The sequence below is a fragment of the Plasmodium malariae genome, assembly GCF_900090045.1.
Source record: "Plasmodium malariae genome assembly, chromosome: 4".
In the NCBI taxonomy this organism is placed as follows: domain Eukaryota; phylum Apicomplexa; class Aconoidasida; order Haemosporida; family Plasmodiidae; genus Plasmodium; species Plasmodium malariae.
Genome location: NC_041778.1, coordinates 473729 through 499036, shown reverse-complemented (window position 1 = coordinate 499036; position 25308 = coordinate 473729). Strand labels below are relative to the sequence as shown.

At 29.9% G+C, this 25308-nt stretch overlaps 7 protein-coding genes across 7 annotated transcripts; 3 read left to right on the top strand and 4 right to left on the bottom strand.

The window, feature by feature from the left end:
• Positions 1–732: 732 nt before the first annotated feature.
• On the top strand, positions 733–2639 carry SIS1 (the record flags this gene model as incomplete). The annotated part of the gene is made up of 3 exons (XM_029003188.1): positions 733–741; positions 1185–1590; positions 2068–2639. 3 exons carry the CDS (start codon positions 733–735, stop codon positions 2637–2639), a joined length of 987 nt encoding a protein of 328 aa, XP_028859647.1.
• A 1641-nt stretch (positions 2640–4280) lies between these two features.
• Positions 4281–4898, bottom strand: PmUG01_04019100 (conserved Plasmodium protein, unknown function; the record flags this gene model as incomplete). Its single annotated transcript, XM_029003187.1, has 2 exons — positions 4281–4568; positions 4803–4898. 2 exons carry the CDS (start codon positions 4896–4898, stop codon positions 4281–4283), a joined length of 384 nt encoding a protein of 127 aa, XP_028859646.1.
• Positions 4899–5142: 244 nt separating this feature from the next.
• Positions 5143–6162, bottom strand: PmUG01_04019000 (conserved Plasmodium protein, unknown function; the record flags this gene model as incomplete). The annotated part of the gene is made up of 3 exons (XM_029003186.1): positions 5143–5188; positions 5323–5409; positions 6059–6162. 3 exons carry the CDS (start codon positions 6160–6162, stop codon positions 5143–5145), a joined length of 237 nt encoding a protein of 78 aa, XP_028859645.1.
• A 498-nt stretch (positions 6163–6660) lies between these two features.
• Positions 6661–8902, top strand: PmUG01_04018900 (protein kinase 7, putative; the record flags this gene model as incomplete). Its single annotated transcript, XM_029003185.1, has 4 exons — positions 6661–6769; positions 7422–7936; positions 8253–8582; positions 8819–8902. 4 exons carry the CDS (start codon positions 6661–6663, stop codon positions 8900–8902), a joined length of 1038 nt encoding a protein of 345 aa, XP_028859644.1.
• PmUG01_04018800 (conserved Plasmodium protein, unknown function) lies at positions 8897–11471 on the bottom strand (the record flags this gene model as incomplete). The annotated part of the gene is made up of 5 exons (XM_029003184.1): positions 8897–8986; positions 9311–9653; positions 10141–10971; positions 11132–11217; positions 11385–11471. The coding sequence occupies 5 exons, from the start codon at positions 11469–11471 to the stop codon at positions 8897–8899; spliced, it is 1437 nt and encodes a 478-aa protein (XP_028859643.1).
• A 790-nt stretch (positions 11472–12261) lies between these two features.
• Positions 12262–21804, bottom strand: PmUG01_04018700 (conserved Plasmodium protein, unknown function; the record flags this gene model as incomplete). Its single annotated transcript, XM_029003183.1, is given in 13 exon segments — positions 12262–12579; positions 12737–12852; positions 13091–13247; positions 13447–13569; positions 13866–13985; positions 14319–14363; positions 14571–14748; positions 14923–14985; positions 15185–15316; positions 15508–15941; positions 16175–16740; positions 16755–20271; positions 20614–21804. The coding sequence occupies 13 exon segments, from the start codon at positions 21802–21804 to the stop codon at positions 12262–12264; spliced, it is 6960 nt and encodes a 2319-aa protein (XP_028859642.1).
• Positions 21805–24519: 2715 nt separating this feature from the next.
• Positions 24520–25237, top strand: PmUG01_04018600 (conserved protein, unknown function; the record flags this gene model as incomplete). The annotated part of the gene is made up of 2 exons (XM_029003182.1): positions 24520–24810; positions 25064–25237. 2 exons carry the CDS (start codon positions 24520–24522, stop codon positions 25235–25237), a joined length of 465 nt encoding a protein of 154 aa, XP_028859641.1.
• Between the last annotated feature and the right edge of the window lie 71 nt (positions 25238–25308).

Below are 25308 nucleotides of genomic sequence, written 5' to 3'. Positions count from 1 at the left end.
AAGTACAGTAGAAGTTTTCAATTTGTGCTTCTCTAACGCGCACCTAAATAGCATACCGATGGACATATTAAAACCCGCAATTATATATATATATATTTATACATGTGCTATAATATATTTATACTTATATGTACATTTATATATACATACATATAAATACACTTGTATATGTACATGCCTTTGTACGACCAACGTATGGGAGTATATCATCTACCAACTATTTTTTAAGTTATAACATAATAGGAATTATTAACATGCTTTTTTACATAATATTTTATTTTTTTTTCTTTTTTAGAATTTACGGTAAATTAATATTTCATTTTACAGCTCAATTTTATATTTTCCAAAAAAAAAAAAAAAAAAAAAAAAATTGAAAAACACTTTGTCGTAAAACTTTTACCTTTTAAATGGGCCCTTAATTTTATGTTATCTTGTTTTCTTATATTATATTTTGTTTAATTAAATTATATTCTGTTTAATTAAATTATATTCTGTTTAATTATATTTTGTTTGATTTTGTTTGATTTTGCTTTATTTTGCTTTATTTTGCTTTATTTTGCTTTATTTTGCTTTATTTTGTTTTATTATATGTTTTTTTTATTTTATTTTAATTTATATTTTTTTGTCCCTTAAAAGGTTTATTAAAATTTTGTAAAATTTTAAATTATTCTACATATATATATATATACGTATATGCGTGTATATGTTATGCCTTTTGTATGTAAATAGAAAATGGGAAAGGTGAGCGAGTCATAAGAGTGTTCTTTTGTACGTGCTTCAGTATGTGCTTATATATATGTTTTTGTATGTACGCTTATAAGCATGTATATCCTGGATATGTATGCTCATAACTGAGGAGTAGCAAAAAAGAAGGAAAAAAAAAAAATATATATAAAATTCGTTTCTACAAAGGAACGCTACTTATATTTTGAGTCTGCATAGTGTAGTGAGGGGATGAACGAAAAGAGCATAATGCCGCTAAGGCGCAGCAATGAGAAGCAGCTTAGCAAAAAATGAATGCGTTAAATGAGCGTATGTGTACACATGGGCTTGTATATACAAATATATCTGTACATACACATACACATATATATATATATATATATATATCTGTGCATGCGTGAATGTATGCAAAACCCAATCACATGCTCACCGTTGCCGACGTTTCCATTCCTTCCTCCTAGGATTACTATTCCATTTTGGGAGTTAGCAAAGACTGTACAACAAATGACCTAAAGAAAGCGTACCGAAAGATGGCCATGATGTGGCATCCAGATAAACATAAAGATGTGAAATCAAAAAAAGAAGCCGAAGAAAAATTTAAAAATATAGCTGAGGCATATGATGTTTTATCCGATGAGGAAAAAAGAAAAATTTATGATACATATGGTGAAGAGGGATTAAAGGGTTCTATACCTACAGGAGGAAATACTTATGTTTATAGCGGAGTTGATCCGTCTGAATTGTTCAGTAGAATTTTTGGTTCTGATAGTAATTTTTCATTTACTTCAGCCTTTGATGAAGATTTTTCCCCTTTTACTACTTTTGTCAATATGACTTCGAGGAAGGCAAGACCTAACACCACCACAAGTTAGAGCGAGCATGCGAGCATACGTTCATACACGCATATACACATATATATGTACACACTCATATACGTACACAATCATATACGTACACACTCATATACGTACACAATCATATACGTACACAATCATATACGTACACAATCATATACGTACACAATCATATACGTACACAATCATATACGTACACAATCATATACGTACACACACATATATTTGTATATATGCTTATGTACATGTACGTATACATGCTGTTGTGCTGTACGTGCCCGTGTAGTATGTAAGACAAAGTTAAGGAAGACGGTTAAATTTGAGTATTGCGTCAACCGAGCTTTGTTTTTCCATCTTCGTTTGTTAAGAAGTGAAAGCATATAAATATTGCACGTTGTTGTATTTGTTCATATGTGGCAGTAATTACTTGCATCTGTTTGCATTGGCCCACATGTATGTATTCATATGAAATATCCTCTCCCCATTATAGATATAAACTCGAACAACTACAACAAACCCGCAACGTATGAAGTGCCGCTATCCCTCACGTTAGAAGAGTTATATAATGGATGTAAAAAAAAATTAAAAATAACAAGAAAAAGATTTATGGGTACAAAGAGCTATGAAGATGATAACTACGTTACAATTGATGTAAAAGCAGGATGGAAAGATGGTACTAAGATAACATTTTATGGTGAAGGAGATCAAGTTTCACCTATGTCACAACCAGGTGATCTTGTATTTAATGTTAAAACAAAAACACATGATCGATTTTTAAGAGATTCGAATCATTTAATTTATAAATGTCCTGTTCCGCTAGATAAAGCTTTAACAGGATTTCAGTTCATTGTAAAATCGTTAGACAATAGAGATATAAATGTTAGGGTAGATGATATTGTTACACCGAAGACTAGAAAAATTGTATCAAAGGAAGGTATGCCTTCTTCAAAGAATCCAAGTGTAAGAGGCGATTTAATTGTAGAATTTGATATTGTATTTCCAAAAAGTTTAACTAGCGAAAAGAAAAGAATAATTAGGGAAACGCTAGCTGACACCTTTTAACAAAAAAAAAAAAAAAAAAAAAAAAAAAATTTGAGTGACTATATATGTACATACATGTATGTACATATGTAAATATAATTATATAAATATAAATATATATATAGGGACAGTAGGACTGTTGCGTGCATATGTTGCACAAGGAGAGATTTCCAGGTTGGGTCAGGTTTCTGGACAAAGCTGAATTGAATTTGAGTTGTAAAAAAGATATATTATAGAGTTAACGCCGGAGGAGAGTGGACGTGTTGGAGGTACGTAGATCGAGATTGGATATATTTAATTTGAAAACTTGCACCCGATGTGCAACATTTATAAATTCTAAACACTCGTCAACAAGTAACGGAGTGAAGAAACAGTCTTTTTCAGACGTTTATTTGTATGTTGTATGTACATATAATTACAAGTAAATGTATGTATATGTGTATGTATATGTATATGTATATGTACATATAATTACAAGTAAATGTATGTATATGTGTATGTATATGTACATATAATTATAAGTAAATGTATGTATATGTGTATGTATATGTATGTATATGTATGTATATATATATATATATATATACACTGTACATAGTTGAATGTTAGAATAAGTTAACCACAAGTAAAAGTATTCAAGTATATGAAGTAGTATTACACTGTACGAAGCAGTTACGGGGGTATATCATTTTTGCAATTTTTCATGTGTAGAAAAAAAGGATATATTACATGATATGATGCTATATTGCACTCTGTTGTGACATGTTATATATGTGCACTGATAATTAAAGGCCTTTTTTTTTTTTTTTTTTTTTTTATCCTTTTGCATATCGAAATTTTAAATTCTGTAAGTTTTAAACATTTTTTTATGCATGGCTTTTTATCTGTTATGTTTATCATAACGTGGAAAAAAAAAAAAAAAAAAATCGCACACAAGTGTGTATGTATAAGTATGCATATATGTATGCATATATATATGTATGTGTAATATATATATATATATATGTACGTACAGGTTTATACATATGCATATGTGTTTGTTTATGTTGTAAGTATAAAAATGATGACCACAAAAAAGGTAAGTTTCCATTTCCACAATTTTACAAGCTCTCTTTGTGTTCTTGTTTCCTTTTTACTTTTTTTTAGCTCCACGTCTTTTCTATTACTTTACTTATTTCATTCCACCGCATCATTTCATTTATTCATTTCTCCTCCTATTATGTATATCCCGTTTCACTCATTAACGTACACAATTTTTTTACCTTATTTGACTTTCCAAATTTTTTAAAAGTTAACAATATAGTTTCATAAAAAAAAAAAAATAAATCAAAATATAATAAAATAAATCAAAATATAATAAAATAAATCAAAATATAATAAAATAAATCAAAATATAATAAAATAAATCAAAATATAATAAAATAAATCAAAATAATAATAATAAATAAATCAAAATATAATAAAATAAGTCAAAATATAATAAAATAAATCAAAATATAATAAAATAAATCAAAATATAATAAAATAAGTCAAAATATAATAAGGAAAAACAAAGTAAACCAAAATGAAATGAAGCAAAACGAAATAAAGAAAAACATAAGAAATAAAAATATAATATACAAAAGTAAAATAGAGCAAAATAATATTATAAACACTTGCAAATTAACTGATCAGCTTTATATACTCCTCGTACGAAGAACTTCCGTTGTGTCTAAAAATATTATCTTCTTTGTTTGAAAAAAAGCGACATAATTTTCTGAACATGTTCATTGGTAAAAACTGATCCCAGTAGGACGATTTTAATGGATTTACTAAAAGATCAAGTGATAGCAAACCAACTAAACCAAAGTAAACAAAAAATCGTAGAGATTCACACTGCTGTTTGAAGTCATGATACGTGTACGCTTTTTTGTGAAAGTAGTCCATGGCGTATTCGAGGTTCTTCCTCACCTATATGGGGGTGCGGAGAAAAAAAAAAAAAAAAAAAAAAAAAAGAGCTGTTACGCGGGAATACATTTACATGACGTATGCAGGAAAAAAGTGACAACCCAAAAAAGACTGTTCATCGTACTTCGTAACTAGCATGAAATTTTGATATAATTCTTCTAAGTTATCGATACACTGAATAATTTTTTTTATTTTTTTTTTTTTTTTTTTTTTTTTTTTTTTTTTTTTAATAATAACATTTGTTGGTAAGGGTCCCCTGACTGTGTTTCCTAAAAACCTCCTCTGATTTTTATAAAAAAAATTTGCAAGTCTGTTCATGTTGCGACTGTTCATGTTTGGAGATAGCGATATTATATAGAGACTAATAGAATATTATTCAAGTGAAGCAAAAAAAAAGGAAAGCAAAAGGAGAGAAGAAAAGTGGAAAAAGTAAAGAGTAAAAATTAAAAATTAAAAAGTAAATCAAAAAAGAACTTGATATTCCAATTTTCTTTATTCTTTTTTTTTTTTTTTAATTCGGGGTCTGGAATGTTCGTTTATGCCATGATTACACCTTAACATTTTTCGTCTTCTTTCCCTACTTGACAATTTTTTTAATTTTTGACGATATCTGATGAACAAATCTGAAAGAAGGGGAAAACAAAGTATTCAATTGTACAAACAGTAGCATTGCTATTTTTTTTTCCCCTTTTTTTTTCTTTTTTTTTTTTTCTTTTTTTCCTTTTTTGCCTATACGTATGTTATTATAATTTTTTACTTGTTCGGCCAGAAACCAGGGAATTTAAATATATGCGGCTCCTGCTCAGAAGGTAAAATTTCTTTCTGATACGAATTCCGGAAAAACCTAACGGGTTAAGGAAAAGCGTAAGGCAGAAAAAAAAAAAAAATAATAAATATAATGAAGCACAGTATAATGCAGCACGATATAATATAGCACAGTATAATGCAGCACAATATAATAAAACAAAACAGCGTAAAACCATCCTTTTAAAGGAACTCTTATAACATTACACAGGTCATAAAAGCTACGATATGTATACGCATATATGCTGTTCCCTTGTGCACCTGTTATACACACAAATTTTTACGCTTGTAACCTTTGCATAAAATATACCTCATTAAATATATTGCACACAGGTATCACAAGCAACACAATTAATATGCTCCTTATATGTATATGTACTTGGAAATGTTCACTCATTGTAAGAACAAAAAAAAAAAAGAACAAGGGCGGAAGGAAAAAAAGAGGAAAAGGGAACAATCAAACGAAGGTAACTTCGCCCATTTTCTCTTTTTTTTTTTTTTTTTTTTTTTTTTTTTTCCACATACATTTGTATATATTTATACATGTATATATAAATATGAAATGTTATTCTTTCTACGTGCTCTCACACACCTACTATGTTAATGTACATACATATGCTACGTTCGGTTTGAGGAAAAAAAAAAATTAAATAAAAAAATAAAATAAAATATATGAATGTAAGTCTTACCATTCTCTCCTTTTTAGCCAGTTTCCTACTAATTTATCAAAAAAAATTGTATTCCTTCTTTTTCTGCACTTGCTAAGACTTCTCCTTTTTTTCGGCACAGCCATAATACACACAAGAAATGGGAAAAACGTATATGGGAAGAAAATGCCACAACAACAAGTCAAAAAATTTGATTTTGGATATTTACTCCACACGCGTTTACTCGCACATATATACACATATATATGAATGCATACAATTACATACGCTTACATACGATTACATATGTTTACATAGGCTTACATACGATTACATATGTTTACATATGTTTACATAGGCTTACATACGATTACATACGATTACATACGATTACATAGGCTTACATAGGCTTACATAGGCTTACATAAGCGTATATACCCTTACATATGCTTACATAAGCGTATATACCCTTACATATGCTTACATAAGCGTATATACCCTTACATACTCATACTTAGGCGTCGACGGCATGCGCGTAAGCAAAGTTACGCACATACACATGCGCTCGGTGCTCATCGCTCAGTGATAAACGATCAACGGTGCTTAAAGTTGTATTAAAAATTAATAGTATATTTCACATAGGCATGAAGGAAATTCTACGTGGGTATTCAAATATTGTTTACCTTAACAAGCACGTAAAGGAAAAGGAAAAATATGTAAATTGCTACAGGATTGTGAAAACGATAAGCGAGGGTAGGTTTTAATATTAAAGCGAAAAGGGCAGGAAAAAAAAAAAAAAAAAGAGGGAAAAAGAGAAAAAAAAAAAGGGAAAAATCGAAAGTACGATAAAAAGAAAAAAAGAAAAATCGAAAGTACGGTAAAAAGAAAAAAAGGAAAAATCGAAAGTACGATAAAAAGAAAAAAAGGAAAAATCGAAAGTACGATAAAAAGAAAAAAAGAAAAATCTTTATGTGCCAATTTGAGCTCGAAAACGATGTGTACATGTTTGTCATGGCAATGCACTGCGAGTAAGGCGCATCATGTAAAGCACATCGAGCAAAACACTTTGCGTATGCACTTAAAAATGTTAGTAAGATAATAGCATATACACATATTGCGTAAGCTGTAGCCACACGCTTTAAATTGTTACTTGTAACAAACGCTAATATGTGAAAAGAAGTAACACTACTACACGTACTGCTATACGTACTGCTATACGTACTGCTATACGTACTGCTATACGTACTGCTATACGTACTGCTATACGTACTGCTATACGTACTGCTATACGTACTGCTGTACGTACTGCTATACGTACTGTCCTATGTACTGCTGTACGTACTTCTATACGTACTGCTATACGTACTTCTATACGTACTGCCCATCGTTTTACCCCTCCTTTTAGGCAAGTTCAGCAAAGTAATACTTTGCGAAAAGGATAATAAGGAGCTATATGCACTGAAAAAATATGATAAAAAATGTTTAGAAAACAAAAGGGAGTTTGAATTTAGCAAGAGTAATAATAAGATCGTTATAAAATCAAAATACGATGACTTAAAAAAGGAACTGCAAATTTTAATGGACATAAAAAATGAATATTGTTTAACATGCGATGAAATATTAACGAATTATGACGAAGTATATATTGTAAATAAATATATGGAAAATGAGAGCATATTAAAATATGAACAATTTTTTTTTGTTTTAGATAAAAATGAGTCAAGTTTTATTCCTTTATCTGTTATAAAATGCATCGTAAAAAGTATATTAAAATCATTCTTTTACATACATAAACAAAAAAATATATGTCATAGGGATGTTAAGCCATCAAATATATTAATGAGTAAAAATGGTTTAGTTAAATTGGAGGATTTCGGGGAATCGGAATATATGACTAATAACATGATCAAAGGCACTAAGGTAAAAGAATGCACAGATATAATCTTGTAAATTTTAAGTATTTATATATGAGTGATACTGGGACATGCAGAATAGCTTTTACCAAATTTATATTATTTTATTTTTTATTTTTTTTTTTGCGTCTTCTATTATAATAAATGGGTCTTATATGAAGCGGTTCAGTTAAGAACAATGAGGTGCATTATAATGTGCTGTAATACGGTGTAATATGCCAATACTGGTGTAATACGCCCATACTGGTGTAATATGCCAATACTGGTGTAATATGCCAATACTGGTGTAATACTTTTTTTTTTTTTTTTTTTTTTTTTTTAAGGGAACGTACGAATTCATGCCACCAGAATTTTTTACAAGCCTGACTAGTTACTCCGGTGAGAAGACGGATATATGGAGCCTGGGCATTTGTATATTTGCTTTATTTTATCGTGTCCTTCCATATACTCATAACAATTCGCTAAACGAGCTATTCCACGATATAGGAAAAGGTGAAATAAAATACCATGTTCAGAGGAATTACTTCCTAACTGAAATTACAAAAAATAAGTCAAATCGTTGCATGGACTATTTATCGAATGACGATATAAACTTTTTAAAAAAATTTTTAAAAAAAGATCCGAACGAAAGATTCAACGATGAAGAGGCTCTGGTAAGACGTGCAAAGTAATTAACAAGTGAGCACTCGAGGAAGCAGTCGACGCAACAATCGAAATAGCAAATGGGGATATGTATCATGTGTAATGTGAACGTGTTTACTACATGTGTTCTCGTATATATATATATATATATATATATATATATATATATATATATAGGTATACGTATGTATACGTGTGTATACATTTGTGTGTATTCATGCGATCGTATTCAATTTACCCTTTCTAGAAACACAGCTGGCTACGCAACACGGACTACAAGTGCCTTGAAGTGTATGCAAAGGAAGTTTATAAAAAGAAGAATAAATTATAGTTTTGAATAAAAAGAATTCTTCAACCGTTCTAGCTCCCTAAGGTCTATGTAACACGCTCCTTTCATTTTGATCAGTGCATCTATCTACATAGAGTTAGAATTGAGTGGATGTGTGTTCATGTGTTCATATATTCGCGCAAGTTAGAATATGTACGTATGTATATTTATACATGTTCTCATTCATACATGTTCTCATTCATACGTGTTCTCATTCATACGTGTTCTCATTCATACGTGTTCTCATTCATACGTGTTCTCATTCATACGTGTTCTCATTCATACGTGTTCTCATTCATACGTGTTCTCATTCATACGTGTTCTCATTTACGCATGTTCTAATTCATGCATGTTCGTGTGACTGTATACACAACCGAATGAGGCGCGGTTCCTTCGCACCTTTATGCTTACTTGGGATAGGGATGGAAGTCTAAATCTTTTTCTGTGTAGGTGAACGAACTTTATATATCTATATAATAGCTTAATTAATAATTTATGTGCCTGCAAATAAATGTTCTTGGAGTCTTTATAAGCATCTATATCTGTTGAGCAAAACAGTGCCTCTATTTCCCCTTCTTCAAATGATGATAATTCTTTTTTTATGTTATTTATGTTTTCTTTATGTTTTTCAAAAAAGTCATAAAGCAAATATAGCGATCTGCTTATATCACAGAGTGCACTTACGACTTTTTTCATTTCGATGAAGCACGCGCTTCTGTTGCTTAGGACGGTGCAGTAATAAACATTTTTCTCACTACAAAAGAGAAGCACATGCGAAAATATGCACATGTTTATACATGCACATATGCGTAGGTATATATATGCATGTACATAAGTGTATGTGTACAATGATGTACATATGAGTAAGTCTGTATATATATATATATATATATATTTATATTTATATGTGTAAAGTGCTATCGGGGGGGGGTTGGTATATCGAATATATTGAAGCATGGGGCATATAATAGTTTTACACGGGGAAAAGTGCATCTATGTGAACATGAAGTTGCAGCAACATGCATATCCATAGGTGTCCATTTATTTATATGAGGACGTTTTATACGTTTTATTTAAAGTACATGAGGCTGCTATCAGTGGGAAACCACTAGCGGTTCTTGAGTCATGCGGAATAATTTGTTTTGTTTTGCATGTTTTTTTTTTTTTTTTCTCTCCCTCTCTCTCTCTCTCTCTTGCTTTCTCGTTTTCTCTTTTTTTCGCGTTGTTATTTTCCTTTTTACCTTTCGCATCGTCTGGCTATCTCGTTGTACAACTCCACAGCTGAGTAGAACTTCTTTTCGGAAAAGAGAGTATCTGCTCTATATTTTAAAAAACTCATGCTGGAGTTAGTAAAATTAATTTTAGTTTTTTTGAGCTCCTTTTGAATAAAGACAGGTAGATAAAAACTATTGGACATAAATAAATCTTTAAAATGAATAAAAAAAAGTTTTATATCATTACATATATCATTATAATGTACACGAAATTTATCTTGAGTCATATCCTTTTTGTTGTTCTTCATCTGATTGTTCAGAACATTGTAATTTTGCTCCTTCTCTTTAAAATCATATACTTCTTCAATTAAGAAATTGTTTTTATATTTCTCTTTTTCAAATAATATATTTTTTTCCTTCTCTTTTATTTCATTGTTATTATTAAAAAACAAGAATTTTTCTTTTTCATTTTTAGAGCACAGGTCCATCAGTTCCTTGCTTACCTTGATATCTTTCTCTTTTGTTTTGTTAGAATTTGTATCTACCTCCTTTTTTGCACTTGTTATATCGGGTAGATTGCTTTGTTCAACGTACATACGGTAATGTTTCTTGCTGTTGTGTGTTTGCTGCATGTTATCCTGCGCATGTGCCTTTGCTTCTGCGTTTGTGTCTATTCTTTTGGCGTTCATCCCCTTCATAATCCTTTTCTCATTATACATATGCAAATACTTCTTGTAATTATCCACATCGTTCAAGGCGTTATATGCTTCACATATCCTGTAGTAACTCTTCAGGTTGTCTTCATCCAATTTTCTTGCCTTCAGTGCATCTTCTAAGCTCTTATCATAACGACCTATTCTTTGATAAAAAAAAGAAAAAAGGAAAAAGGAAAAAGGAAAAAAAAGATAAATACAGACCGTTTGTTATGTTTGCCACGTTTTTACTTTGCCCTTCCCACCAGCATACAATACCCTAATGTTTATATCTCTATGTTCATGCCGTTATGTTTAAGTGTTACTTAAAGTATGCCAATGATCTGTTGGTATACAGGATAGACGACTCCGGTGAGTAGTTTATGCTCCTCGTATAGTGAAAAATAGAGAGCTATAAAAAAAAAAAAAAAAATAAATAAAAATAAAATTTTTTTACAAAATGCAAAAATGAGGCAAGTGTACACAAGTAAAGATGCATACATAAAGGTATATTACATGAACAGATAAGTAAAAACTATATAAAAGAAAATACATAACAAAATCATTTTTTTTGAATACCTCATATTCACCCTTTTTAAATAAAGCATTTCCTTGCTCTTTCTCCTCCTCAGCTTTGAGCAGAGTGTCGATATCATTTTTCATCATAAAAGTAGGATGAAGCGAAGCAGTGGAATAAAACAAAAAAAAGAATATAACGTAGTAATAGGCAGTATAACGTAGTAATAAGCAGTATGACAAAGTGATAGTGCCTCACTATGAGTCAATTTGTAAAGTTAAAAAATCAGCAGTATTTCGCCGAACAATTATAAAAAGGAGCAGAAAAAAGAAGTATATAAAATATGATTCTACAAGTACACAGTAGTTTGAATGTGTTGGTGCCATTGCAAAAAAAAAAAAAAAAAAAAAAAAAAAAAAAAAATTTAAACTTAAACTTAAACTTAAACTTAAACTTAAACTTAAATTTTACATTTCGACGTTTGAAGTATAAAGGGTGAAGCATATATTTTTAATTTGATAATTTGCGTTTTATATATGCTGGATATGTCAAATTTTAAAAAAAGTAATGACGTGAGGGGGGTTCAGCATTTTTTCGTAGGATGGGGGAGGGGGGTGAAATTTGTATAACATCCATTATGTTCTTATATATGTAAATAGTTCAGTAGATGCATGCAGGGAACAAAAAAAAGGTACACACAAACGAACGAATGAACAAATGAATATGTATGTGTGTATATAAACACGCAAACTGTGTAATTCTGTGAAGGAACATAAGAACTACTCCCCGTATAAGAATCAGAAAGAAAAATATATATAAATAAAATGTACATATAAAGCACACGAATAGGACGCACGAACAGGACGCACGAACAGGACGTACGAACAGGACGTACGAACATGTGTGCAAAATAAAATCGAAAGGGTGAGTGCAAAGCCCCTATTTATATTTTCTCTTCAGCTTAGCACTTTTTTCATAGATATCTTTCGTGCATAATTTTTTTTTTTCTTCACTCTGCACAGTACAATTATTACTATTTCTGTCATCAACTTCTGTTTTTGTCGTTTTGGGAAATTCGTTTTGTTCATCTGTGTCAATCATGGGATTTCTATCCTGTACATCTTTCCCCTCGATACATGGGTTTACAAAATTGAGTGGTTCACCTGCTTGTGAAAGGATGTTATCGCCCCCTTTTATTGCATATATTTCCTTTGCTAGGCTTTGCAAGTTCTTCTCAAGTGCGGTATTTTCCGATTTCTAAAAAAAATTAAGAAAAAGAGGAAGAAGAGGAAGAGAGGAAAAAGCAAGGATTAGGGTATATTATGGAAGATTCGATGCGTATAATGAACGAACAAAATTAAAGAATCACGGGCAAAAAAACAAGCATATGAAGGAGTGCATTTTGGCCCCTTACAATTGTGCATATCTTTGATTGCACACTGTTTATATGCTCCCGGAGTTTCTGCTCAGCTATTTGGGCGATCATTTCCCTATTTTTCTTTTTCTTCTCTAGTGAGCTTATAACGTTGTCTGAGTGGGAGTAACAATGGCGGTGTATGAAGGCACATAACGGATGTGCAAAATGGATATGCAAAGGTTAGAAGCCGCAAATATGCAGAACTTCAAAACCTATATGACGATGTGAAAAAAAAAAAAAAGAAAAAAAAAGCGGGATACAAATTCTGTTCTTCCTCTTCCCATTTATAATCCCCATTTCGAACAAAAATATATGTACAAAGTACATACACATAAATGAACATAAATAAACTATGCACTTTATTGTATGCATTACTTATATCGCAGAATAAAAATTCATAGTTGTGCTTCAAATACTTTACGTCGTTAAGTCCTTCGTCAATGTCCATGAGCAAGAAATTGTAGTAGCTATTTTTTATTTTGTTCTTGTAAATTTCCTCCCTTATTTTCTAAAAAGTGGAAAATGGGTATAAAGGAGAAGCAAACATGAGGGGAGGTTACATATATATGAGTCAATGTTTGCTAAGATGAAAAGAGATTAACACATATGAGTAGATATGTGCAAACATAGGCTTCTTCCAGCATGGCATGTGAAAAAAATAAGAACAGTTCAACAAAAAACAGTTAAAAGCGCGTGCTAAATATTACCGTGATATTTTTTTGCAATTCGAAGTTTTCAAGTATTATTTGATTGATATCTAAGATATGTTTCTGGATAACTTTTTTTTTTAGGAAAATATTCTTTCTCGAGTCAAAGTCGAACCCAATGACCTATAAAAAAAGAAATCATTTATTAACTCATATGTCCATTCATTCGTTTAGCGGCCTATTCGTTTAGTAATCAATTCGTTTAGTGGCCTATCCGTTTAGCGGCCTATCCGTTTAGCGGCCTATTCGTTTAGCGGCCTATTCGTTTAGCGGCCTATTCGTTTAGCGGCCTATTCGTTTAGCGGCCTATTCGTTTAGCGGCCTATTCGTTTAGCGGCCTATTCGTTTAGCGGCCTATTCGCTTGTCTATTTTATTTTTTTCTTTTAATTCCGAAAGCTGCTGCCTCTTTTTATCGTACGTTTTCCTGTTTTTGCTCTACAAGGACATCGAAGTTCATGCACTCGTGCAGAAACTGCTTTTCAAAATTTTTTTTTTTTTCCGCCAAAAATTCGTTCATTTTTAGGTTATCCCTGTATTTCTAATTGCGAGGGATCAAATAGAAAAAAAAAGAAAAAGTAAAAATATATAAATGTAAATAAGTAAAAAAATGGAAAAGTAAAACACAATATATGCATGTGCTACGAATGAGGATCCAACTCCCAAAGAAGCTACCTCCTTTTTCACGTAGCTCACTCTCTATCTTTATCTCTCTCTTTATCTCCATCTTTATCTCTATCTTTATCTCCATCTTTATCTCCATCTTTATCTCCATCTTTATCTCCATCTTTATCTCCATCTTTATCTCCATCTTTATCTCCACCTCTATCTATCTCCCTTTTTTTTTTTTTTTTTTTTCTTTTTTCTTCTATACCTCTATCAGATAGTTTTTCTTATCTTGCAACGATTCCTTGTAAACCTGAGAGAAAGAAAAATGCTTTAACATGTAAGGAACACAGATGCGATTAATAGCGGAACTCCTTTCTGTGAGGGTAAACTTCCATTCCACTTAATCGACAGCACACTATTACGTATGTTACGCATTTTTTGCAAGTATAGTTGAATCGTTCATATGGGCAGGGATAAGTACAACACACCCCTTTCAAAGCTTGGTGAACTCTCGTACCTCCATCTGATCTAGGCTTCTCATCAAAAGTGTAAGCTCCTTTAAGTAATTGTCTACTTTAGTTTGTTTGTCTTCAATCCTTTTAATAATTTCTGTTTTATTCTCTTCGTTTTTTAAAATAGCATAAATAGACACACAGTAGAACTCGTGCAGTGTTATTAGCTTGTGGATGTTATATCTGGCCAGCCAAAAAAAAAAAAAAATTGTACAGCACATATTAGAATAGTAGCAAAGGAGGGAAGTGCACGTAGGTTGTTTCGATGAGAAGAACAAGAAGATCTCTTCTTGTCAATATCTCATCTGTTCGTCTATTTGGCACTTATTATTTTTTTTTTTTTCTCGTTCTCATTACTTCTTCTTTTGTAGCATCTTCAACTTTTCGTTGAATTCATCGCACTGTTCTTTTATCTGATAACTGAGATAAAAAAGTGAAAAGAAGAAACGAGATAAGTAAAATCATAAAATTGAGAATGAAAAAAAAAAAAAAAAAAAAAAAAAGAGTCAAAACACAGAGATCTGAAAAAGGAAGATGAAACAGACAGACGACTTTGAAGAACAAATTAACATGAACCGTTCATGCAAAAAAAAAAAAAAAAAAAAAAAAAAAAACTAACATATAATTCCGGATGTCCGTAATTTTATTTTTAATGTCGCTTTTTTTCTTCTCGTAAATTTCTAAATGTTCATCATCTGGATTGTCTCGGATCATGATAGTTTTGCAGTCTTCCCTCTCACTTGCAAGTACACTAAAGAACAAAAGAAAAAAAATATATATATCATAACGTAACATAATAATGTAGTTTAACGTATTACCGCGTAACGCCTTAGGCGGTGCGGTGAATACCATATGAGGAACAACGTAATGCGAAAAAGGGTACTTATGTATACACGCACACGCACACACATAAGCATGTATATGCTAATGCATATATGTAACCCCCCTGTGGACTTCTCTTCCCTCATGTGTAAACTAAAAATTGCATGGTTTTGTTTTCTCCTTTCTGAATTAGTAGCATCCGTCCCATACTCGTCCTCGTCCTCGTCCCCCTCCTCCTCCTCCTCTTCCACCTTTCTTGGAGTAAACAAATACCCTTTTTTATTTTGCATCTTTAATTTATTTAATTGTAATTTTAGTAAAACATCAGGATTAAACATGTTTGAAGCTTCTACAGTAATTTCGTTTTTTCCTTTTTTTAAAAAATGATTGTTAAACAAATTTGTATCAATATGGTGAGAGTATGAATGGCCTAAGTACTTCTCAACATCCTCTAATGCCAATTTGAGTTTATTTGAAATGTAATGAATTTCTTTCATGTAATTCTTTTTCTCTTCTTTTAGACTTAAAAAGTTGGTGTGAAACTTTACTTTTTGCTGTCAGAAGGTGGGAAACATGATCATGCATGGTGAGCACTCTGGCAATGTGGAAGCATGACTATGTGGAAGCATAACAGTGTGGAAGCATAACTGTGTGGAAGCATAACAGTGTGGAAGCGCATCATCGTGGTAGCACCCTAGCGTTACGCTAGATCGACGAAGCGATGGGCATGCAAGGATTGTCCGTTGCGTGAGGACAAGGAGGAAAGACACAAACACATGAAGTGTACCTGGTCTATGAGAACTTGTAATACATAGCAGTGAATTCTCTTTCTCGAATTAGTAAATAGTTCGTAGGGATAATACAAAAGGTAATTCCACTGCAAGTTGTCTACTTCATTATCAGCAAAATTTTGACTAAATAAATTGGAACATAAGAAATTTAAATTAATATTTGTGGAAGGATAATAATGCATAAAGAATACAGAGGAGAATTCTTCTAAATATCGATCTATGTAATCTTTTGTAATTTTTAAAAAATATAAATTATGATTTTTAGAAACATTTTGAAAAAAGGAGGTTTCTTTTATTTGTAAAAATCTTAGAAATTTTATTTTGTTCCTATATACAAAAGGGTATTCATCATCTCTGTTTTCATCATCTTTGTTTTCATCATCTTTGTTTTCCTCATCTTTGTTTTCCTCATCTTTGTTTTCCTCATTTTTATCATTTTCCTCATTTTTGTCTTTTTCCTCATTTTTGCCTTTTTCCTCATTTTTGTCTTTTTCCTCATTTTTCGCTTTTTTCTCTCTTTTCTCTTTTTTCTCATTTTTCTCATTTTTCTCTTTTTTCGCCTTTTTTTTTTTTTTTTTTTTTTTTTTTTTTTTTTTTTTATATATAAATTTGAGATATATGCATTATTTCTAAAACTGTGCAAAAAGTCCACATCATTTAATATGCTACATTTCCTTTCTAACATTTTTATAATTTTTTCTTTTTCTTTTTTTTGTTTTTCAAAATTTTTTTTCATTTTTTCATATTCATCAATTAGAATTTCTGACTCGTTAATGTATTTTTTATCAAAAAAAAAAAGTTCCCTTTCTAATTTTATAGCACTTGAGTTTTTGGTATTTTTATTTATTAAGACTTTTAGTTGTTTTCTTAGCTGATCCATTTGTTCCTTTTCTTCTTTTAATTCTTTGTGTAAGTCGCTCAGAAAATATGTATTTCTATAATTTTGTAGACAGCACCGTAAGGACAAGTCATAGTAGTTTTCGTTGAGGAATGTAAAAATGATACTTTCGCTTTCAAAGAAAAAGTTCGTCCTGAGCGCTGTTACTGCGGTGTGTTTTCCTCGTTCTTCTTCATCCTTCGTTCCATCCGTTGCTCCGTCGGATGTCCACTCGTTTTTAGCTACGTACCCTTTTTGCTCCTTCTTCATTTCGGTTATATCATCATTATTATTATCATTATCATTCCTATTTTTATTATTTATTTTCTTTTTTCTTTTTTTATTATTTTCCCCCCTCTGCGAGTGCTCGACTTCTATTACATTCTGAAAGCAATTCCTCCTTTTGCTGTGCATATATTTTCGGAGCGAACAATTGCATATTTTGAAAAACACAATATTGGGTTGTTCTAGAAAAAAACTATTATCCTTTGGCGGCAAGTTACCATCTTCGTTCAGTTGGTTCAAAGTGAAATGTATATCATCCTTGTATGTTGCTTCAAAGGGACTTGCACTATCATTTGGATGGAGTTGTTTATTTGTTTCGTTAGTGCTGGAGGGAGGAAGATCATCATCAGGGGTGGTATCGGCAATAAGAACCACAGGGAAGTCTCTACTCGGGATGTTGCTCCATGATACCCCAGTCGGCTGATCATACCGGGGTAGTGGGGGAACCTCCTCGAAGCGAAAAAATTTTTTTTTATTCAAAAAGAAAGAGTACATTTTGTTTTTGATTTTCAGTTGATAAAAGAAGTTAATCCTTCCCAAGTAAGGACGATATTGCATATGAATATTTGGAATCATTTCAAAGGGGTAATCAAAACAGTTAAAGGAAAACGATATTACAATGTTTGCATTTGTAATAATGTCGACAGAGCAAATGTTGTGTGTTATCTGCTCATCCATTCTTTCATTTATAAACCTACATGTTTCATTTTGTATGTTTATATGAAAAGTTTCCTCCCCTAGATCTATGCGAAATACGTCCATTCCTGTCTCACTTGTCCTTTTTTCATTCTGTTGCTCTGAATTGTGATAATTAGATGAGTTTTTTGTATGATTTGCGTTATATGAATGATCTGCATTTTTTGCGCTTTTTCCCCTGCGCCTCCTTAGGAAGAAGCTTTCCAGCTCGTCATACATATCATCATCATTATAATTATTATGATTACTGTTATTATGATTACTGTTATTATGATTACTGTTATTATGATTACTGTTATTATGATTACTATTATTATGATTACTATTATTATGATTACTATTAGTATGATTACTATTAGTATGATTACTGTTATTATGATTACTGTTACTATGATTACTATTATTATGATTACTCCTGTTATTATGATAATAATAATTATTATTGTAATTATTATCACCCACCACATTGCTGTTCCAATCGCGACCTGCTCTTCTTTCCCTTTTAATTGCATAGGCAACCTTGGCTTCTATTCTATGTAATGAAATGCCTTCACTTTGAGCATTCGAGAGAGGATGAAAAATTTCTTTTTTTAAGTAAAAAAAAAATATATGTAGATAGTAATCTACCACAACTAAGTAGCTCCCTATTACCTTTGCATATACAACATGCTTCTGTCTTAGGGGAAGGTAGAATATCCGCAAATTATTTAAGCTGGTGTTATTCCCCTCTAGCGCCTTTTCCTCTCCAGCTAATTCTATAAAGAAGATGTAGAATTCAGTCAGCCGTTCATCAGACGACAGAACGCACAGGAAATCAGAATATTCGTTTTTGTATATGGAGAAGGTTAACAAGTGAGGAGCCGGCTGTTGTTGTTGTATCTGCTTATGCTGCTGCAGATCCTGTTGTTCTACTCTGTTGGAGAGCGTTCCCACACTACGCACACCTTGGAATAACTTCCTTATGTTAATTTTACGAATAAAGTATATAAACAATTTCTGATGAGACACGGAAAAAATTAAATAAAAGAAAAAAAAAAAATTTCTTATTTTAAAGAAACCATTATAAATATACTCATTAACTTTGTTAAAGAAACTATATTCGATGAATCCTTTTTTCGAATATTTTTTTTTTAAGTAGGTCATTATATGGCCATATAGGAGTATTTTATGATTACTTAGACTTATAAAATAAAAAGATCCGTTAGTTAGGGATAAAAATAAACATTTACATTTTTCTAAAATGTAAAAAAAGGAAAATGTTTTTATATTTCCCCTTGTACTTATAATATTTAATTCATTATTTTTAAAACTATAATTTTTTAATACATGTACATTGTCTAATGTGAACACTTCTTCTCCTTTGTTTATTTTTATCTTCACAATCTTATGTAATGAAATATTAGTACATAAATAAAAGTTAGACATCTCTTGCAAACTTCCTGTTTCTTCATTAAAATTTCTAGTATAGTATAACAAACCGTTATTCAATAAAATACATAAATAATTCATGCAAATGTAAATACTGTAAATTTTTGTAGTTAAATATTTTTCCAAATTTACAATCGAGATAATATTTAACAAATCTATCACACTGTATTTATCATAGTTTATGTTTAAAAATTTTCTTTTTTTTTTCCTTTTTAAATGTGCAAAATTAAAATACTTGGGGTTGATGGCATCTCCTCCAACGAGTTCACCCTTCTCAATAATGCTTCTTTCCCTTGTATTCCTTTTATTCCCTCCAGCAACACATGTTTGCGCACATATGTTTGCGTTTATATATGCATTATGCAAGCTTCCCGTTTTTCTGCTCCACATTTCTTTTAAATCGTTTCTATTTTCCTCTTCCGTATCATTTAATATACTGCAGTTTTTTATATTTATTTTATTTTCTAATTCTGAAATATCATTCAAAATACTATCAAAAAGGTTTTTAACGTTATTTTGATTTCTGCTTTTACATTTTATATTTTCTCCCTTATGATGATGATTTTTTTTTCCCTCTTTTTTACCATGTTTGCGTTCTCCTAACTGTAATGTATTCCCCTTATCTACAATACTTTCTTTAACATGTACAGAACATTTCTGCAATTCGCTTTTATTCCCCTTATCATTTTCATACTCGCTATCACTTCCTCTGCTCCCATACTCCCCACCTCTTTTGTTGGTATTTTTTTTTTTTTTTTTTCTAAATAAATATTTCACATTAAAATAGTTCTCTTCTATAGAGTTTACCTAAAAAGGAAAGACGTCGCCACACATAATTTTTAACGAGATGTTACGGTAAAGCAGCAAAAAAAAAAAAAAAAAAAAAAAAAATTAAAGAACTCGGTTTCGCTTTTTTTAAAGCGCATTTCTGTGTTGTTTACACACATTGAAGTATGTATTTTTTTATGAATGGTACAAATTAGCTAGCTAGCTAGCTTTTTTTTTTTTTTTTTTTTTTTTTTTGGAAGCTACATATATACATATACATACATGCATAAATGCCCATACATATATATATATATATATGTACACAAGTCGCAGGTGCCTCACATGGCTTCACTTTGTCATGATAACCATTTGCTGCTTTACCTTTTTAAAGAGTACAGAGGGGATAGCGTTGTAATTAACTCTAAAGCAAACAATTTCTTTCGTAGCAAATGAAATAAAAAGGAAATTTTGTTTATAAAAAAGAGAGGTTATTTTGGAATAATTGTTATAACATTTCAAGCATAGGAAATGTCTCGAATTAGTTGAAAAGTTAAAAAATATTGTTTCATTATTTGAAAAGCATATAAGGAAAATATGAAAATCTAACCAAGTCATTGCAACGATGTGATTATTAAAAATGAGCTCTTTGATTATATTCGTATTTTTCAAATTTTCAGATTTATTCTTCAAAAAGATAAAAACTATACTTTTCTTTGACAATAAAATTATTTTGTTCTCCTCATATGGACATACTATCATTTTTGTTACATATAATGAAATATTTGAAATAAAAATTTTTTTTAAAGATTTCTTTTTCCCATTTACTAACTCGAAAATGTAGATATAGTGTTCTATATTACTACGTTTTGTCTTTTTTTTGTTATAACTGCACACAGTATTTTTTTCACTATAAATAATATGTACACTATTTATGTTTTCACTATTTCCATCTGAGTTCTCTTCCTTTACTGTTATATTTTTGCCCTTACGCTCCAAGTGCTTGGCGCGTGAGTTGTTAGTTCTCTTGTCTCGATCCGGCCTACTACTATTATCATCGTTTATGTCCTTTTCCGCATAATTCCTAGCACCCTTTCCCTTTTTTACCAAAGCATAAATTCTGTCTTGTGTTATCGTTACGTCTTTTATAGACGCCTTTATTTTATGTATGAATTTTACCTCAAAAGATTTAAAGTTGTTCGTCTCATCAAATATAATGTAACAAAGTAAATTAACACAGTTTTTATATAAAACGACAACTAAGGAATGATTATTTTTATTGCAAAAAAATTTTCTTATATGGTATGTATTATTCGTTTTTTCACCTACATTAGTTTTTATATTTATACGTACATTTATCTTTAAATTTTTCTTTCCTTTCGTTTCATTACCCAAATTGATCTGTTCCGCCCCTTCAAATTCATTCCTGACCTCGTTAGAGCTATCATTGCATGATATGCACAAATACTTTTTTTCATTGTTTAGTAAGTGCAAAAAACAGATATAACTATCTTTTAAAAAACAAAAAACGTGGTCACTAATAAACTGAAAATAAACGTCTGAATTGTATGGCATAGTTGTTACAAATACATAGGCGTAAGACTCCTTAAGATGAGGTTTAAATAGGACCACGAAAATACAAATAAGATCAAAAGTAAATTAACTCACCATATCAAAATAATTAACGAATGAAGTAGCACCTGCAAATGTGGTTTCACTGCCAGTAATTTTTCTCTACACGTGCAGAAAAAAAAACAGGATGCATCGAGCTTCACATGTACCTGCATATGTGGGCCTTCTCACAATTTTTTCATTTTTTAAATCCATTTACTTAGTTTTACTTATTTTTACTTAGTTTTACTTAGTTTTACTTATTTTTACTTATTTTTACTTAGTTTCACTTATTTTTACTTAGTTTTACTTATTTTTACTTAGTTTTACTTATTTTTACTTATTTTTACTTATTTTACTTATTTTTACTTAATTTTACTTAGTTTTACTTAGTTTTACTTATTTTTACTTATTTTTACTTAGTTTCACTTATTTTTACTTAGTTTTACTTATTTTTACTTATTTTTACTTATTTTTACTTAGTTTCACTTAATTTTACTTATTTATACTTATTTTTACTTAATTTTACTTAGTTTTGCTTAATTTTCCTTTTTATGATTTTTTTTTTTTTCTCACCTTGCTGATAATTGTTTATAATATAAAAGACAGAAAAGGTGACATGATTAAGCATATGAGAGAATGTATGAGAATATATGAGAATATATGAGAATGTATGAAAATGTATGAGAATGTATGAAAATGTATGAGAATGTATGAAAATGTATGAGAATGTACAAAAATGTATGAGAATGTACAAAAATGTATGAGAATGTACAAAAATGTATGAGAATGTACAAAAATGTACGTGGAGATAAGAGATGGAAAAGATATAAGAAAAAAAAAAAAAAAAAAAAAAAAAAAAAAATTACACCTAAGAAGTTATTTCCTCTTTGATAATTAAGGGGCATTTTAATAAATGATTATGACTCAGTCAGGAGAAATTATTAATAAAATTTTATTTGAAAAAAAAAAAGAAAAGAGAGATTCAATGAGATGCAACAATATAAGAAGAGATAACTGTGAAAGGATGTGTTATCCTACTATACTGCTATAAGGGTCAAGTGTTTATATGCACACTTCCCTTGTATTTCTAACATGAGGAGAGATACCTCCTCCGTTTTTTCATCATATAAATTTACATCATACATATATATTTAACTATGCACGTATCTATGTGACAATTGTATCATAAAGCCAGTTTAATAACTGTTTTTCCTTTTTTGATTTTATACTGTAAAAGGTTTGAATATCCCCTATTTTGCATTACCTATTCCCCTATGTAATTTTTTCTAATCACTTTTATAGAATATGTTAAATAACACATGGGGATTTAAACTTTTTTAGTGAGAAATAACCACATTTCCAACGAATATTGTATATACATGTATATATATATATATATATATACGTGCGTATGGACGTAGGAATATTCGTATGAATGCTCGTATGCATACTTAAACATGGTGGAGCAAAAAGTCATTTCCTACATGTTTAACATTTTTTATTTAAACATTTGTTTACACACTTTTACTGCTTTAAAAAAGGACGCATTTGTTATTTTGTAGCATATGGTGTTGTTTTATTAAGCAGTTTATAATAAATAACGGGTTTCATTTTCATTTTCTTTTTTTTTTTTTTTTTGTTTTTTTTTTTCTTAAATTTACAAGTTAATTCTCCTATATTAAAAGCTATGTGTATAAACCAATTTTTTATCATGTAACCTATATATATATATTTTTTTTTTTCTTATCATATATTGTTCGCATGTAAGGTACTGAATCTTTTTCTAACTTACAAAAGTATATAATGTATAACGTTTATTTTATGGTAGTATATATCTCATCTGTAATATCAACATTTCTTCTTCTTTTTTTTGATTTTTTATTCCATTATTCATTCTGTTTATTTTACATTTCGTACATTTTTATTATTTTAAGCCTCCCTTTTAACAAACAAGTATATATAATATTGTATATGTAATAATATAATGGAAAATTTAAAAATCTTTTATTTTTAGCTGATTTAGTTGAATTTTAAATTGTATATATACTTTGAAAATGTTTAAAAAACATAAAAGAAAATAATAGGTAAATAAAATTTAGAGAAGTGTATGCCCGTGTATTTTCTAAGTTATATCACAAGTATTCCTTATTGCAAGCCAATAAAAAAAAAATGCATAAACAATTACGTAGAAAAAAGTTTTTACGTGTTCATAAAAAGAAAAACAAATAAATGATTGAATAAATGGATACATGGGTAAATAAATAAATCAATGAATAATAAATTAATTAACGAATGGCTGAATAAATAAACGATTAAATGGCTGAATAAATAAACGATTAAATGGCTGAATAAATAAACGATTAAATGGCTGAATAAATAAACTATTAAATGGATAAATAAACAAACGAATAAACAAATTATCATCATTTGCAAATCATTTATTAAAAAAAATAATTACCTGTTCATAGAAAAAAAAAAATAAATAAACCAAATAACATCATTTTACAAGTTTAAAAAAAAAAAAAAATTGGTAAATGTTTGTAAGAAAAATATTACATGTTAATAAAAAAAAAAAAAATTGGTAAATGTTTGTAAGAAAAATATTACATGTTAATAAAATATAAAGCATACGTAATTAAAAGTTAATAAAAAAAAAAAATTGAAGACTCAAAAAAAATGTCATTTTTAAGCAGTCCATCGACGAATCATATGATAACAAATTTAACGAAAAGAACAAATGAGTTTCAATCAAAAATAGATAACATATTAAATAAAATAAGTACGGAAAGTCTTCCGTTTCAAAAAAAGTCTTTTATCTGTTGTGTGAATTGTTTTGATACGTATAATACGGATTTTGAGACAATTGGAAAATGTGTTAACAACTGTCAGAAGGGAACGGAACATTTTGTTCAGGCAGTCCAGAATGAAATGCAAAACCTACAAAATAATTTACAGTCATGCCAGCAGGTTGGGAACAAGACATAATATGAGCTCAATAAATGTACACATCTCGTTCACCTCCACATGTGCCCATATGCACACATACTTATGTATATACATTTACATTTACATTTATATTTACTTTTGCATTTACATTTACATTTACATTTATATTTACATTTACATTTACATTTATATTTACATTTATATTTACATTTATATTTACATTTATATTTACATTTACATTAATGTGCTATTTTTTTTCTTTCCACCCTTTCAGTCATGTTTTTACAAGTACTCACCAAATTATGCAAAAAGCAACGCAAGTATTGACGGTCCAACCATAGAAAAAGAGATGGAAGGTTGCGTAGTGAAATGTTTTGATAAGCATGAACCCATGTTACCAGAGATATCGGACAGGTTGCACAAAACGCTAAAAGAGGAAATGAAATAATATATATTATATATATTAGTTCTTGAGCGTATTTAAAATTATATTAAAAAAATCGTCAATTGGGGGTGTAA